Here is an 18143-nt window from a genome sequence, read left to right as displayed (position 1 = left end):
TTGAATTAGAGGGCCTTGTTCTCCTGGTGTCCCCTTTGTCTCTTACAATATTTCTACCTAACTCCTCTACAGGGTTCTCTGAGCTCTGAGGGCACAGATTTTCTGAAGACGTCACACTCGCAGCTCTGTCTCATTCTTTTCATAATGTCTAGCTGTTGGTCTCTTTATGTGTTCTCATGTGCTGAAAGAGGAAGATTCTCTCTGTGTAAGGTGCTGATCCATGAGGAAAGCAGAGCATCTTCAGGAGTCATCTTTTATCACTGTTTGTAATTTTTTTGACATTTTTATATATTTATTTGTTTAGAAACAGGATTTCTCTGTAGCCTTGGCTATCATGGAAATTGCTCTGAATAATAGGCTGTTATTTTTTTCTTTTTTTTAATTTATTGATATATTTATTTACATTTCAAATGATTTCCCCTTTTCTGGACCCCCACTCCCCGAAAGTCACTCACAAAGATCTGCCTGCTTTAGCCTTGCAAGCCATCAAGAACTAGCTCACTTATAATTTTATTTATTTATTTATTTATTTATTTATTTATTTATTCATTCATTCATTCATTTATTCAATTAGGAGTAGTTTATTTTATCCTAGGTTTCTGAGCTAGTCACTGGGTCTTGTTCACCTATGCAACAATACAGGGTACCATCTCATGACATGAGCCCTATTACTCCCACAAGCCTTGTACTGCTGTAAAAGAGTGGTTTTGTGTCTATGTTCACATTTATGCTTATCTTTTGGTAGCCTTCAGTGTACTTTCCCATACCATAAACATAAGAATATAGCTATAGAAGTTCTATGTAGGCACCAGATCAACCATTCTATGTTCGATGAAATTAATGGGTGTTATTTTCAGGAATGTAGAGTTGCTGCTCTACATTTGTTTGTGGTGAGCATTCATTGCCTTGAACACAGCCTACAATGTTTGAAGATTTCTATGGGACCCCCTTGGCCATCACCTCGATTAGATTTAACCTAGTGTTATTTCTGAAAGCTTTGTTTGCTGATAAATGATAGCTAATAGGGACTCTGTCTCCCTCATTATTTGGAGGCTTCATGAGTATCAACTACATATATCTTTTAAAACAATTCCACTCCACTGGTTTGCCCTTCCCTTTTTCTCTGTTTCTAATAAGAACAGGCTACATAATGCTTTCAATTAGTCTTTTCCACTTACACTGAGAATGAGGGTTATGAACTGAGTCACTGGCCCTGTTTACCCAGAAATTATTCATAGAACCATCCAGCATGTTCCCATCATATAAATAATTTCATGTAAGAAAGAGAAGCCTGGATGTAAGACCCCTCCCTTAAACTACCCAATAAAGGAAAATAAAAAACACACCAGATATTTATAATTGGAAAAGGCTATTGCCATCTGCTAGTAGAATTCTTATATTTCAAATGATTGTTCTGGAAATACAGTTTAAGGAACAAATGAGACTAGAAAACAATTGTACCAATGGATACATACTTCATAACTATATGTCTGGTAATAATTTTTTAATCAATGGTTTATATGACAGTTGAGTAGAGAAAAGTGGAATATATTCACTGCTCTAAAGTCTGCAATGGGATTTCTGATGTCTTTTATCTTAGGATTACAGTGGAACTTGTATTGATGTCAGAATGTTTTGTAGGTGAAAAATTCTAAACAGAAATTATAAAAAATAAAAAAGTTATATGTGCAATCCACTACATAAACAAACTCAAAGAAAAAAACCACATGGTCATTTCATCGGATGCTGAAAAAGCATTTGACAAAATTCAGCATCCTTTCATGCTTAAAGTCTTGGAAAGAACAGGAATTCAAGGCCCATACCTAAACATAGTAAAAGCAATATACAGCAAACCGGTAGCCAGCATCAAACTAAATGGAGAGAAACTTGAAGCAATTCCACTAAAATCAGGGACTAGACAGGGCTGCCCCCTTTCTCCTTATCTTTTCAATATTGTACTTGAGGTACTGGCTCGGGCAATTTGACAACATAAGGAGGTCAAAGGGATACAAATTGGAAAGGAAGAAGTGAAACTATCATTATTTGCAGACAACATGATAGTCTACCTAAGTGACCCAAAAAACTCCACTAGAGAACTCCTACAGCTGATAAACAACTTCAGCAAAGTGGCAGGTTATAAAATCAACTCAAGCAAATCAGTGGCCTTCCTATACTCAAAGGATAAGCAAGCTGAGAAAGAAATTAGGGAAATGACCCCCTTCACAATAGCCACAAACAGTATAACGTATCTTGGGGTGACTCTTACCAAACATGTGAAAGATCTGTATGACAAGAACTTTAAGACTCTGAAGAAGGAAATGGAAGAAGACCTCAAAAAATGGGAAAACCTCCCATGCTCATGGATCGGTAGAATCAATATAGTTAAAATGGCCATTTTGCCTAAAGCACTATACAGATTCAATGCAATACCCATCAAAATCCCAACTCAATTCTTCACGGAGTTAGAAAGAACAATTGTCAAATTCATCTGGAATAACAAAAAACCTAGGATAGCTAAAGCTATTCTCAGCAACAAAAGAAAGTCTGGGGGAATCAGTATCCCTGACCTCAAGCAATACTACAGAGCAATAGTGTTAAAAACTGTATGGTATTGGTACAGTGACAGGCAGGAGGATCAATGGAACAGGATTGAAGATCCAGAAATGAGCCCACACACCTATGGCCACTTGATCCTCGACAAAGGGGCTGAAAACCTCCAATGGAAAAAAGATAGCCTTTTCAACAAATGGTGCTGGTTCAACTGGAGGTCAGCATGCAGAAGAATGCGAATTGATCCATCCTTATCTCCTTGTACTAAGCTCAAATCCAAATGGATCAAGGACCTCCACATAAAGCCAGACACTCTGAAGCTAATAGAAAAGAAACTGGGGAAGACCCTTGAGGACATCGGTACAGGGAGAAAGTTTCTGAACAGAACACCAATAGCATGTGCTCTAAGAGCAAGAATTGACAAATGGGACCTTATAAAATTACAAAGTTTCTGTAAGGCAAAGGACACCATCAAGAGGACAAATCGGCAACCAACAAATTGGGAAAAGATCTTCACAAATCCTACATCAGATAGAGGGCTAATATCCAATATATATAAAGAACTCAAGAAGTTAGACTCCAGAAAACCGAACAACCCTATTAAAAAATGGGGTACAGAGTTAAACAAAGAATTCTCACCTGAAGAACTTCGGATGGCGGAGAAGCATCTTAAAAAATGCTCAACTTCATTAGTCATTAGGGAAATGCAAATCAAAACAACCCTGAGATTTCACCTTACACCAGTCAGAATGGCTAAGATTAAAAATTCAGGAGACAGCAGGTGTTGGAGAGGGTGTGGAGAAAGAGGAACACTCCTCCACTGCTGATGGGGTTGCAAATTGGTACAACCACTCTGGAAGAGCAGTCTGGCCGTTCCTCAGAAAACTGGGCACCTCTCTTCCAGAAGATCCTGCTATACCACTCCTGGGCATACACCCAGAGGATTCCCCACCATGTAATAAGGATACATGCTCTACTATGTTCATAGCAGCCCTATTTATAATTGCCAGATGCTGGAAAGAACCCAGGTATCCCTCAACAGAAGAGTGGATGCAAAAAATGTGGTACATCTACACAATGGAGTACTATTCAGCCATTAGAAACAATGAATTCATGAAATTCTTAGGCAAATGCTAACCCAGACTCAAAAGGTGAATCATGGTATACACTCACTAATAAGTGGATATTAACCTAGAAACCTGGAATCCCAAAACATAATCTACACATCAAATGAGGTACAAGAAGAAAGGAAGAGTGGCCCCTTGTTCTGGAAAGACTCAGTGAAGCAGTATTCAGCAAAACCAGAACGGGGAAGTGGGAAGGGGTGGGTGGGAGGACAGGGGGAGAGAAGGGGGCTTACGGGACTTTCTGGGAGTGGGGGTGGCTAGGAAAGGGGAAATCATTTGAAATGTAAATAAAATTATATCGATTAAAAAAAAGAAGAAAAGAAATTACAAAAAAAAGTTATATGTTCACTTTTAGAGAAAAATTCAAATAATCATGTACATTTGAAATTCGAATGTTTATCTTCTCAATCTATAAACGAAATTATGAAAATTGTGAAGATGTTCTTTAATATGTATTATCACTATATTTTGTTTTTTCTCTTGGAAATAAATATAATATCATTGAAAAGAAACTTATACCTTCAAATCAACAGTTCAGGTTCAGAGATGATCTCTTTAATAGTAACTTTCCTAAAAATTCTTCGTATTTACTAGATAACTTGAAAGTAACATATTTTTGGAAGTCATTAAGTTATTAAACCATAGTGTGTCAACTTGTTCATATTATATGTACCTTTATTGAAGATAACATATAGTAAAATAAATCATGTTCTTCTAAAGGTATTAAGTTGCATTTTTTTTGTTCCACGTTTAAAATATTTGCAAGCTTATATTTTAAAGTGCAAATTCAAATAAAACATTAATAGAAAAAATGGCAAAAAATTCTTATAGCTATTGAACTAAGGAATTTTAAAAATTAATTTGAAGTTTTATCTTTCAGATAATACCTTTTAGCAATACTTATTTTAGGTAAAATTCTTCAATGTATAATGAGTTAACTTCCTCTTTGACATTATTCCTTTAATATAATTAGAACCTGTAACATTTTCTTATTTGGTGGACCAATGGAATAGAATTGAAGACCCAGAAATGAATCCACACACCTATGGTCACTTGATCTTCGACAAAGAAGCAGAAAACATTCAGTGGAAAAAAATAGCCTTTTCAACAAATGGTGCTGGTTCAGCTGGAGGGTAGCATGCAGAAGATTGTGAATTGATCCATTCTTATCTCCTTGTACTAAGCTCAACTCCAAGTGGATCAAGGACCTCCACGTAAAACCAGACACACTGAAACTAATAGAAAAGAAACTGGGAGAAACCCTTGAGGACATAGGCAGAGGGGAAAAGTTCCTGAACAGAACACCAATAGCTTATGGTATAAGATCAAGAATTGACAAATGGGACCTCATAAAATTACAAAGTTTCTGTATAAGGCAAAGTACACTGTCAAAAGGACAAATCAGCAACCAACAAATTGGGAAAAGATCTTCACCAACACTACATCTGACAGAGGGCTCATATTCAATATATGCAAAGAACTCAAGAAGTTAGACCCCAGGGAACCAAATAATCCTATTAAAAAATGCAGTACAGATCTAAACAAAATATTTTCACCTGAAGCAAATCGGATGCCTGAGAAGCACCTTAAGAAATACTCAACATCATTAGTCATTAGGGAAATGCAAATCAAAATAACCCTGAGATTTCACCTCACACCAGTCAGAATGGCTAAGGTTAAAAACTCAGGAGACAGTAGGTGTTGGCAAGGATGTGGAGAAAGAGGAACACTCCTCCACTGCTGGAGGGATTGTAAGATGGTACAACCACTCTGGAAATTAGAAAACTGAACATGACACTTCTGGAGGACCCTGCTATACCTCTCCTGGGCACATACCCAGAGGATTCCCCAGCATGCAATAAGGATACATGCTCCACTATGTTCATAGCAGCCTTTTTTATAATAATCAGAAGCTGGAAAGAACACAGATGTCCCTCAGTGGAGGAATGGATACACAAAATGTGGTATATTTACACAATGGAATACTACTCAGCAATTAAAAACAATGAATTCATGAATTTTGTAGGCAAATGGTTGGAACTGGAAAATATCATCCTAAGTGAGGTAACCAAATCACAACAGAATAAACATGGAATGAAATCATTGATAAGTGGGTATTAATAATCCCAGAAGCTCTGAATACTGAAGAGATAATTGGCATATCAAATGATTCCTATGAAGGAGGAAGAAGAGGGCCCTGATCCTGGAAAGGCTTCATCTAGCATTGTAGGGGAGTACCAGGACAGAGAAAAGGGAGGGGTATGATTGGAGAATGGATGGAGAGAAGAGGACTTATGGGACATATGGGGAGGGGGGAACTGGGAAAGAGGAAAGCATTTGGAATGTAAACAAAGAATATAGAAAAGAAAAAAAAGAAAAAAGAAAAAGGAGTGGCATTAATACAAAACATTTCAGAAAACTTGTTGACTGTGTATTTGACTCACTTAGTGTGTGTATTGTAGAGACAATGTCCATATCAGCTGTAGAGGATATATACTCCCTATTACATCAGAATTTGAGATCATCCTCATCTGTCCCATGATGGGCTCTGGGTTTATACAGTCCCACTTTAAACCTTACATATAGGTAATTCACCACATCTAATTATTTTGATATTAAAAGAAATGCTATTTTTGAAATATAGGGTTTTTAGACCTGTCTTCCAATTCAAACACTGAACAAAATATATTCAGTGAGTAGATTACCAGCAGCCATACAGTCTCCAGCAAGACAGATAAGCATGCATGTAGTAATGCAATTATGAAACACCAGTGTTGCTAACCTATCAATTTCAGGAACCTTAATGTCAATAGAAAATGTCCTAAAGGAAATGTCATGCAATTGTTCCATACCGTGAGGAATCTAAAATGTCCTGTTAATGATACTGATGCCTGAATTCACTTTCAAGGTCATGTCTAGAGTTAGGAACGGGTATTCTGCAAAAGTCATTTACCATGGAAAGTTACAAATGGTCAGTGGTACTGCAGCATGGCTTCATTTCCGAGGTCATGTCTGGACTTATGAAACAACTTATTTTGTTACCAGTTGATGACATACACCAGCATGAAATAACAATCTACACTTTAAGTACCATGTGTACAGCTTTTTCACAACTCTTCAGGAAGGAAATCATTTTCCTGAGTGACCTTGGACATCGTTCTACTTTTCCCCCTTTTCTTCAGTGTCATTTCATGAACAATATAGTTGTTTGTTTAAAACAAAAGACAGTATGGTTTTCTTTGTACATTTTTTCTGTGAAAGAAGATAGTGTTTATTCTCATCTCAAACCTGTAATGTGATTATAATTAGGCTCTGAATTGTCGTTTTCAAGAACACCAATCTCCTTGCTCCTGTTTTACTTATATATTGTTAGTTTTAGATTTTCACTGATTAGCTTTATTTTGGCAATAAAAACTATGAAGTCATAGTAGCTTAAATTTGTAATGTAGGGAAACTCAATAGGAAACACTAGGCCAACTTGGGGTACGGAGTGTCACCCTTACTCAAAACAAAACGAAACAAAACAAAACAGGCTTAACATGGAGTTTAATATGTGGTTAACATTTAAACTAAGTTTATTTATTTCCAGTTACTTTATTTGTATGCCTGTCTGCTCAAGGGTGGGATAGAATCACACAGCAGAATGAACACAGACACCAGAGGACCACTTGGGAAAATTGCAGGTCATCTTCTTGGGTGGCAAATACCTTTATTTGGTGAACAATCATTCCAACCCTAAGACCACAGGGATACCTGTCATTTCCCAAATCATTAGAATTAGAATCAAGATGATCCCCTTGAGATTATCACCTAACCAGTCTGCATAACTTTTAACCTTCAGAACAATGAATCCTTGTGCTGAAAGAGGTGTATAACATTCCTTAAGATTAAACACAGTGCTGTCCTGTGGCTTCTATACACACAAAATCATAAATTTATGTACACTTATATAAATATATAATCCATTACAATATAAAAACACATATACATTTTAAACAATTGTAATCCTAACACTTGTCTCTAGGAATTGTGTCATTGAGAACAGAATGTTTTAGTATTTCTGTCATGTGGCTTATAACTTATACTGATGTTACCAAGTCATAGTTAACTGAAAAAGAAATTCATAAAGTCCTCCTAGCATGTATGTGACAGATAAGAATATTTTCTAATCATTTATCTAGATGCTTTAAATTTTTAACAAGAAAAAGGGTTAAAATTAGCAAAATACCCAAATAATCTGTTATTTTTCTAACAAATAAGTTTTCTTCCCACAACCTGCTTTCTAGAAAAATGTAGATTTACACAGTGACTAGAGTATTCTCAAATGACACACATTCTAGGTTGCAGGTGTTTTGTGTCAGTCTTCAACAGCAATAATTCTGTTAAAGCTGTTTTCTCTTTTTCCTCTGTTTCTGCAGCTGTACTAATGGGAAGATTGCCTCTAGCTGTCAATTATGTGATGGCTACTGTTACAATGGTGGCACATGCCAGCTGGACCCTGACACTAGTATACCTGTGTGTGTGTGAGTATCTACTAATGCAATTTAAGACAGGGTTGCATGTAGGTAGCGTCTCTATTCTAATGTTTTCCTTTTGTGGAAGGGCAATACTCTTAAGTGAGTGTGTCATGCACATCTCTGGTCAACTGTCCCTCATTGGCTCATGATCTACATAATTCCTTTTTCATCAGCCCTTAAAAATCTCATGAGGAACAGCTTATTCTATTCTTAGCATCTCTACATTTCAGACATTCACAGTTTTTCAACTTGGAAATGCTGAAAAACTGCTCTGGTTTTATTGACCTTATTAAGCTTTATGAAACGTACAGTTCATTGTGTGTGAGTTTGTGTGTGTGTGTGTGTGTGTGTATGTGTGTGTTTGTGTGTGTGTGTGTGTACATGTGCACGTGTGTGTGTTAGTCTGTGTGTCAATTCCTTAGCTGTATTCTTCTCAAAATAACTTGAACCATGTTTTCAAATATATGATGTTATTTGATGTTCTATCAGGTTTAGAGTATCATGTAATATAAACCAATTAAGTCCTTGGCTCTTTGAGAGTATATTATGTGTAGCCAGGTTGCAATACCCCCAGAGAAAGCAGAGATTCTCAATTAGAAAATCTGGAATTTGATATCTTCCTCTTCCCAGTTTGTTGATTTTCTAGACCAGACCACCTAAAGCCGGCCCACTGACATGGTCAGTGTATTGAGTTTTATTTTAACTGTGTAAGGGGATAATATCCCAAAATAAATCTTATGAGCTTCCTGTTCTACAACTTGTTACAGGAACATGTGATCAGTGTGTCTTTGAGGGACACAAGCATTTCTGAGAACATTTTTATTTTATATTACTATCATTGTATAACATAAATTTAAACATATATGGCAAATAAGACAGACTATATTCAGTTGTATTTTACTGGAATTCTGCAGATGCTCTGTGGGGTTTAAAAGTCAGCGCTGTGACCAGAAAGAGAACCCTTGTGATCACTACTGTCAGAATGAGGGGATTTGCACTTTAACTGCGTTTAATGAGCCGAGATGCAAGTAGGTTTAACCTTCCACTTACTGCTGTGCTTCCTGTGACATCATTTCAGGCCACAGTTCATTGGTTTAAATCATGAACATCCACATGCATTTCACAGTGTACACTTAATCTTGGGGCTCATCTTTGTCACATTTAATTAACCTATGCTTTGCTCATAGATAACTGTATACACTGCAGACAGCTAGAGTGTGCAGAAATATAGCAGGTGATGAAAAGCCACTCATCTTGGTTCCTAAAAACACATATGCTAGAAAGGTAGATTTTAATACCTGGAAGACAGAAGCAAGAGGTTTACAGTCTGTCGCTACTATATATGGAACAGTGGATTTCAAGTTGGACATTTCTACTTCAAAATCTGATGGGATAGTAAACTATTTTTTTCTTAGATTTACATCAGAGGCAGTTGAATTTACTAAGAAAAGAAATAATTACATGCCAAGGAAGAAATTTAATTTATTATCGACCATTCTTCATTCAGTTTGTGATGACCATGGAATATCCATGGAAAGTAAACTCCTATTTTCCCATCCCTGTGTCTCCTCTGAACTGACCACAGTAGATGTTATTTTTGCCATATCTACTTAACTTTTAGGGTTGGCATATATGTGGGTGTCTTTCTTAATAGTGTTAAAATAAGCAGCTCAGATTAGTACCTTGGAGTACCCTCACTGAAGGTGGGGTTAGCCTAGTGAATCTGCATAGCACAATCATCTTAAAATTACAGAATTTCTGTACCAAAACTTGACTATTTTGTTATCATGAGCTTCTGGAATTATAAGGCAGAAACTTAAAATGATTAAAGTTGGCACTGAAAAAAAAGGTAGCCCTTGTTAAGTCAAAAATCAGTGGTTCTGCAATAAAAGTTTTGGTACAACTTCCAAGGAAAAATAATCCTTATTCCTGGGAGTGTATATGGGGGAAAGAACAGACAGAATGGTGACTCATTGGTATTCAGAGTGACTGAGTTCAAAATGATCCTTGTCCCAAAGATAATGAAGGACATTTTTAGTTTTACCACCCTTGTAATTTCTGCCCTACAATGTAGCCTTGGTTTATCCTGTTACTGTTTCATTGCTTCTGAGCAAAGTTTGTGAACTATAGGACATTTAATTTGACTCCTCATCACAAACAGGTATCTAGATGACTTCCTGTGCAAGAAATGTCTGTGTCACCAGAATAAGAAATCCAAATGACTGTAACATTCCAGAGTAATGTTCAATTTTAAGCAAATAGTACCAGAGTCTAATAATGACGATAGCTGGTAAGCTCAGCAAAAAGGAAACAGGCTAACTCCAGAAGTTTAGGGACTACCTTTTATTTTTAAATAACAGTATCTCCATGCCTATTTGCCCTTATGGAAGTTGTGTTTGTCCTTGGATTTTTCTATTTTTTCAGTACTTTTTATATGCAGAAGAAATATGATAGATATTATATATACTTCAAAGAGTTAAGTCATGAAATTATAGAGAAATCCTATTTTCGTTTGCACAGTAATTCATTAAACAAATATAAATAGACAATGAGTAAGGCATTTGTCAACTTAGATAGCTTCATGACCATGAAACCTGACTGGGAAATACATTATATAATCTCCATATTTTATGCACATTCATATGCTGTTGTCTAGCTGCTATGCCCTTTTCAGGATGATATAATGTGGTCACACAAGTTTAACAATCTGTGCCTAATTATGGAATTATGTGATGTCACTTCCTCTGAACTTTAATCATTCCAATATATAATGCTCAGACACTTAAATTCATTTTGACTAGAAGAATGTCTTTTAATAAAATATAAAATAATGTGTTGTTATAATAAAACTGTGATTAAAGTATGAAAAACAACTGAATAAGGAATTATTCATGATTCCAAGAAGGAGTGTCAAAGGCCTTTCAGATGTTAATATTTTCAAACAAAAATTATAGGAGCTTTAAACATGAAGAATGGCTGAAAAAATCTAGGGAAGAGTAGCATGCTCAAAGTACAATTGATGTAGAAGCAACAGTTCAAGTTACTGAGGGCAGAAGGCCACTGGGCAGGGATGCTGAAAACACTGTATGAGGAATGTTTAGTGCTTTGAGGATTAATTGAGAAGAAATATAACCTGGAGAAATGTATCAAGGAATTGTTTCCTGTGAAGTGAAGAGGAAGAGATTTCCAGTAGTTTCAGTTCCAGAGAGGTGAGATTAAATGTGTCTCTCTATAACAGACAAGGTGTTTGTTCTTAGGAAGATGTATAAGCCCCTATGCAGACAGCATCCACAAAAATCTATGAACTTTAGTTAAGAGTTCAATAAAGGAAAAAAAAAAGAACAGAGAAACATATTTCTACAATAATAAAGACTTAGCCATTAAGAGTGTTCTTATTGAAGAATAAAGTTTCTTATTTTAATAATTTATTTATTCACTTTACATCAAAAAATACTGCCCCTTCCTATTCCCAGGCCCCTTTACACTGTTCCTCCTCCAATTCCCCATCTTCCCTCCTGTTCTCCTTGAGAATAAGAAGGCCCTCTAAGGATTCCCCACCCTGGAATATCAAGTCTCTGCAGGACTAGGTGTATGATTTCTCATGGAAGTCAGACAAGATAGCCCTGTAGGGAACAGATTCTATGGATAGGCAACAGCTCTAAGGAAAGTCTTAGCTCTAGTTTCTGGGACCACACATGAAGACTTGGCTGTATGTCTGCTACATATGTGGGGAGTAGTTCCAGCCTGTGTATATGGTCTTTGGTTGGTGGCTCAGTCTCTGAGAGCCCCAAGGGTCCAGGTTAGTTAACTATGTTGGTCTTCCTGGGGAGTTACTATCCTCTCCCCGGGGCCTTCAATCCTTCTCCCAACTCCTCCATAAGACTCCCAGAGCACTGTCCAGTGTTTGCAGGTGGGTTTCTGCTACTATTTCAATCAACTACTGAATGGAGTCTCTCAGAGAAGAGTTATGCTAGGTTCCTGTCTACAAGCATAACAAAGAGTCATTTGTTGTGTCTTATGTCAGGGATTGGTGCTTGCCCTTGGGATGGGTCTCAAGTTGGGCCAATTATTGATTGCCCATTCCCTTGGTCTCCAATCCATCTTTGTATCTGCATTTCATGTAGATGGGGCAAATTTTTGATCAAAAGTTTGAAGGGTCGGTTGGTGTTATTCCTCCACTCAAATCTTGCCTGGCTACAGGAAGTTTGAAGCCCCAATTTTATTATCTACAAAGGTAGAAAAAGAAGATCAGGTTTGCTCTCATGTTCATGGCTCCTAAGAAGGAAGTTCAGGGTATATGAAAATAAAGCAAAACAAAAATGCAACAACAAAAACAAAACAACCCCCCCCAAAAGCAACAAAAAAATCCCAAACATACAAACAAACAAGCAAGCAAACAAAGCCTAAGGTATCTATAGCATATTTACAATTTCTATAGTTATAATATGTAGCAAAATGTAAATAAAACTTAATGTTACCGATGGTAGTATGCAATACAAAGCAATCTAGGGAAAGGACTACACAGTTCCCACAGCATCTTTCTAGCAACCAAATCTTATATGGGAAGACGTTTAAGACGAGTATTTTATCTTGATCTCTCAAAGCAGTCATCAGTATTTCTATTGAAAATATAATATATACCATTTCATCTAAAACCTTTATAGGAAATAAAATCTGCTACAAGTTCCTCAGCCTGGTGGTTGCTTTAGTTTCAATGGTATATTATTTTTCCTTTCCTCATGGAGAGAAAAACTACCTGAATTGTATGAGACAAATACACACAGTTGGAAAGTCAATAAAGTATTCAGATATTATGAAGGTGACAGCTCAGTCTTTCTACCTAGAAATTTTACTGCTATATCCTTCAATTTAGGGAATAGATTTGTTGGTTGAAAGCCTTCACTTTTGTCTCTAGATGGCCATTTTCATTTTTTACTTTGTGTGCAACAAAAAGAAAATCACAAAGAAAAGCAAAGGAATAAAACATAGTATGTTTTTACATTTACTTGGAGAAAGTTTTCAAGTATTCAATTGAAAACTGTTAAAACTATATTTTAAAATTCTCTATTCTGTTTATTTTGACAATATTATTCAGCTCTTATTACTATACTAAAATATTAAGAAAAATATATTTAAATTTTTATTATTTTATTTCATGTAGATGTTAGTTTTGATTGCATGTATATCTGTGTGCCACATACATGACTGGTACTCACAGAGGCCAGAAAGGGTTGGTGGATTCCCTGCAACTGGAGTTAAAGATGGTTTTGAGCCGTTGTGTAAAATCAATCTCTGGTGCTCAGGAAGTGCGTGCACTGCTCTTAACTAGTGAGCTATCTCTTCAGCCATAATGAAAAATAATAAAACTCAATAGCAACTAGTTCATGCCTTCCCAAGTCTAACAATTTCTCATAGGTTTAGAGTCCCACTTACATGAGATCCAGATTTTGTATGTCGCATGGACCTCCATCAATATTATTATTCTATAGCAATACCTAGAGTTCTTTCTGTCATCCACAATTAACTGCGTGTCTGGTTCTCTTCAGTTTCCTTTGCTCCACTGCCATCCCACATGTACATAGCTGTGCACACATAAGTCATGGACAATTAGCTGCATGCTGTGCCTCACTGTATTCATTCAAGAGGTTCAATAAAACAATTATTACTTGGCTATTTTATCTAATTAATTCTTCATGCCATACTGATCCAAGTCAACATGTTAAGTCTTGTTAGCATGTCATTCATTTATAAAGCACATTTTTTGGATTTTTTTTCTTCAACAAGGGTCTTATTCTGTCAACAGGGTCATTCTGGAACTCAGTATTGAACCCATGCTGTCCTTGAATTAATAACATTCCTTTTACCTTAGCTTCCCAAGTGGTGGCATTAGAAGTGTGAGCAATCACGTTCAGCTGCCTATTTTATTTTTGGTGTCCATTCTCAGAGTATTAGCATATGTATGTATATAGCTTGATATGTACTAATTTTCTAAGACTGACACTGAGCAGCTAGGATTATTGGATTCAAAGTTAGAAGCTTGTGAAAACAACCCCCTTTAATTTTATACAAGTTAATATTTTGTTCTGTTAAATACGTGGTAGGAGCCGGGTGGTGGTGGCGCACGCCTGTAATCCCAGCACTCTGGGAGGCAGAGGCAGGCATATTTCTGAGTTCGAGGCCAGCCTGGTCTACAGAGTGAGTTCCAGGACAGCCAGGGCTATACAGAGAAACCCTGTCTCGAAAAAACCAAATCCAAAAAAAAAAAAAAATACGTGGTAGGACTAGCCATTCAACAACATAATTCAATTATGTATGGTCTGAAGTACTTAGATATAGTTCTGATAGCAATTTTATTAGAATCTTGTCTTAAAATTGGCTCAGAGTCAGTTTCAGATAGATATGCTACAAAATTTGTGTAACATATCAGTGAATGCACTTCAAAAATGAGCTTCCTATTAGCAGAAATAATAAAGAATTACAAAATGTACTTTTAATGTTATAGAGGAAGTAAGGCGCTAAGTATTCATTTTAATGGGAACAATTTCCCTGAAATATACTTATTCTTAGTATGAGTTTAGACTACCCACAGAACACTTATCTCCCTGCCTTGGTATACTGAGTACTAGGGTTATACGTGCACATCACCCTCTCAAACCCAAAATTTTTATTTAATTTTTCTATACATCTAGTATTTATTTTCTGCACAGCTCAAAACAATATAACAGATTATATCTGAACATATAACCAAGAATAGAAGATGGAAGTGTACCTTTTTAATTACTAATGCCTTATGAAATGACAAAATGCTACAATATTTTCTGTTCACACATATATATGAGAAATCTTTTGAGGATAATGAGTTATATGCCATCCTTGGTTATAAAATAGCTCAACCCAGTTCAGATAGCACAGTGATGTCTTCTAAAGTCCAATGGCTTGAATATACACTGATGTGATGTTTGTGTAGCATAAGTAAAGGCCAAAAATGTGATATGTGGGACAACCAAAAGAAAAGAAAATATATGCTGCATGCAACTATGTTAATAGATGCACATAGACATACACACACATGTATATGTGTGTGCATATACTCAGCAATATTCAAATTATATTTTAAGAAATTTTCTTTAAGAATTTTCTCTGTGAATGCACAGAAAAAATACTATTAAGCAAATATCTTAAAATTTGATGATGGGTACATATTATTGAAATATGAATATTGCTAATTTTTTAAATATAATTCTCTGTGTAATTTTATTCTCTTTAATACCCCAAAGAAGAAATAAGTTCTTAAGGTATATATGAATTTTCTGAAAATGGAAAACTAAAAATATCTGCCTCAAGTATTTTATTGCTTCAGAAACCATAACTATTTAGGTGCTCACTGTTTTCGGCAATATGGAAATATGCCAAGACACTTTCCACATTGTTTGTTATTGCTTCCTGCCTAGGGCAAGAACAGTTTCCCATGTGGTCAAAGTAATTTAGCACTGTGAAGTTTTATGCTGCAGTTTTACATTTCAAACCAAAGCTAAAAATCTGATTCTCTCTCTCTCCCTCTCTCAATCTCTCTCTCTCTCTCTCTCTCTCTCTCTCTCTCTCTCTCTCTCTCTCTCTCTCTCTCTCTCTCTCTCTCTCTCTTTCTCCTTTTCTTTAGTTTGGTTTTTAACTAGGTTAAATATCAATAGGAATTTGTGTTGAGGAAAGCAGGATTTCTACAAAGTTCTACCCATATATCTTGCTATTGCAATTGTGTTCAAAACTTCCACATCTGTTTGTTTTGATCCATATTTAATGGGAAAATCAAACCTTCTTCTTACTGTGGCCTTTGGACATGGAGCATATTTCTGTGAAATTGGCCTTTAAATCTTGCCTGTAGTCCATCTTACCCTTATTCCTCTCCACAAGATAACAAATTCCTTCCCTTGCTATATTATTTCTGATTTACTCATTAATTCCCAACCATAACATGGATTCTCCATTTATCATACAATTACTTTGTATTACTACAGAGTTTAAGAATAAACATCTGCATTGCATTATGCCTATAGTTTAATAATCATCCCATTGTTTTTATATCAAACCCACTAAAATTGGGAACTAGACAAGGCTGCCCACTCTCTCCCTATCTATTCAATATAGTACTTGAAGTTCTAGCCAGAACAATTATACAACAAAAGGAGGTCAAAGAGATTCAAATTGGAAAGGAAGAAGACAAGTTATCACTATGTGCCTATGTGCAGATGATATGATAGTATACATAAGTGACCCACAAATTCTATCAGAGAACTCCTACAACTGATAAACAACTTCAGCAAAGTGGCAGGATATAACATTAACTCAAACAAATCAGTAGCCTTCCTTTATACAAATGATAAATAGATTGAGAAAGAAAATCATGAAACAATACTTTCCCAATAGTCACAAATAATATAAAATATCTTGGGGTAACTCTAACCAAAGATATTAAAGATCTGTATGACAAAAACTTCAAGTCTCAAAATAAAAAAAAAACTTCAAGTCTCTCAAGAAAGAAATCAAGGATGACATCAGAAAATGGAGAGATCTCTCATGCTCCTAGATTGGTAGGATTAACATAGTAAAAATGGCCATCCTACCAAAACCCATGGATTTTTTAAAAGGAAATTAATAATGAATCCTAATTTTCAATATAAACAAGGTAATGATTTTTCAAGCTAGAAAAACGACTAATGTGTTTCCTAGTAAGAAGTACAATCACAGAATAACAGGCTTTACCTGTTGGGAATTCTGTTTTGTTCAAATTTGTCTTCCTATCTCTGTTGTCTTATTGTGAACATACTGTTTGCATCTATTGTCTCAGACCATTGTAAGGATTAAAAAGCCAAACATAAATCACACAGAATACTGCTTTCCAAACTGTGGACAATTTATAATCTAAAATTATTTTTGACTAGCTTTAAAATGACCAGAAACTGGTATGATCTAGCCCTCATAAGTCTGAAAACAAAATATGGAAACTAAGTAAGAACCTCAAAGCAAAGAAAGTAGTTGGTATTGAAAGAAAGATATAATCACATCACCAGCCAATAAATTGCAGTGTGGTGACCTTGACAGAAATGGCCACAGGGGGAGCAGAGGAAAAAGTGCCAAGAAGTAAACCTCTTGTGACCCCTGAAAGCAAGGCAGGATTTGACTTATAAAAAGAGCCAAAGTAAAGAGAAAGTGTATGCTTCTCTCTGCTGAGCTTCTCAGTCTGAGAGACTGAGGAGCTGTCACTACAGTCCTACACTAGATGCCTAGTGATGGGCATCTTCGTTTCCTTTGGATTTGCCATTATTCTAATATAACGATCTTATTAGAACCACAAGATTATTTTACAATTCCTGAGAGAGAATAAAATGGAAGACATGTTCTACTGCTGTTTGAGAAAGTGGGGCTAAGGTTTTGGAAGGAAGAAGGGCTGTTTCATCTTTTGTAAGGCTCTGTCACTCTTTTACAAAAGTAGAAACTATCCGTCTATATTTCCATGCCAACTTAAGGCCCGACTGTTCACATTCATAGCCTCACAGAAGGGAGCTGGAATCATTGGCTCTGGGAGTCTGCCTGTTGGGAAAGGCAGCATCTGTATGCAGACCAGGGGCACTAGAGAGGAGAGCCGTGAAAAGTCCGAGGGAGTTTTCAGCGTGATTCCAAGCAAACCTCGCATTTCCAGAAAGGTATTGAGCAAGAGAACTTGAGCAGCCAGAGCGACCCATGCTTCAATCAGAAAACTGCATGTTACTAATTTGTTTCTGCCCCTAGGAGTATTCTGAAAACATAAAACATGAAATGTTCATGTTGTTCAGAGCAGCAAAACTCAATATAGCCTGCAACATCAACACTTGTCCTTTATTGTCCCAGGTGACAGGCTGTAACTTATTCTAGCTTTTGCCCTGCTTGTCAATCTGCCAGAAATGGATACCACACA

General features: G+C 36.2%; 1 protein-coding gene across 1 annotated transcript in view; it reads left to right on the top strand.

Moving 5' to 3' along the window:
• The window catches only part of Lrp1b (LDL receptor related protein 1B), a 1719438-nt gene that overhangs the window by 1677392 nt on the left and 23903 nt on the right, over positions 1 to 18143 (top strand). The window contains exon 86 of the mRNA XM_052181021.1: positions 8096 to 8200. Within this exon, the coding sequence (XP_052036981.1) occupies positions 8096 to 8200 (105 nt within the window). The remainder of the gene's footprint in view (positions 1 to 8095; positions 8201 to 18143) is intronic.

Source organism: Apodemus sylvaticus, chromosome 5 (genome assembly GCF_947179515.1).
Source record: "Apodemus sylvaticus chromosome 5, mApoSyl1.1, whole genome shotgun sequence".
Lineage (NCBI taxonomy): Eukaryota > Metazoa > Chordata > Mammalia > Rodentia > Muridae > Apodemus > Apodemus sylvaticus.
This window is presented reverse-complemented; position numbering and strand designations above follow the sequence as displayed.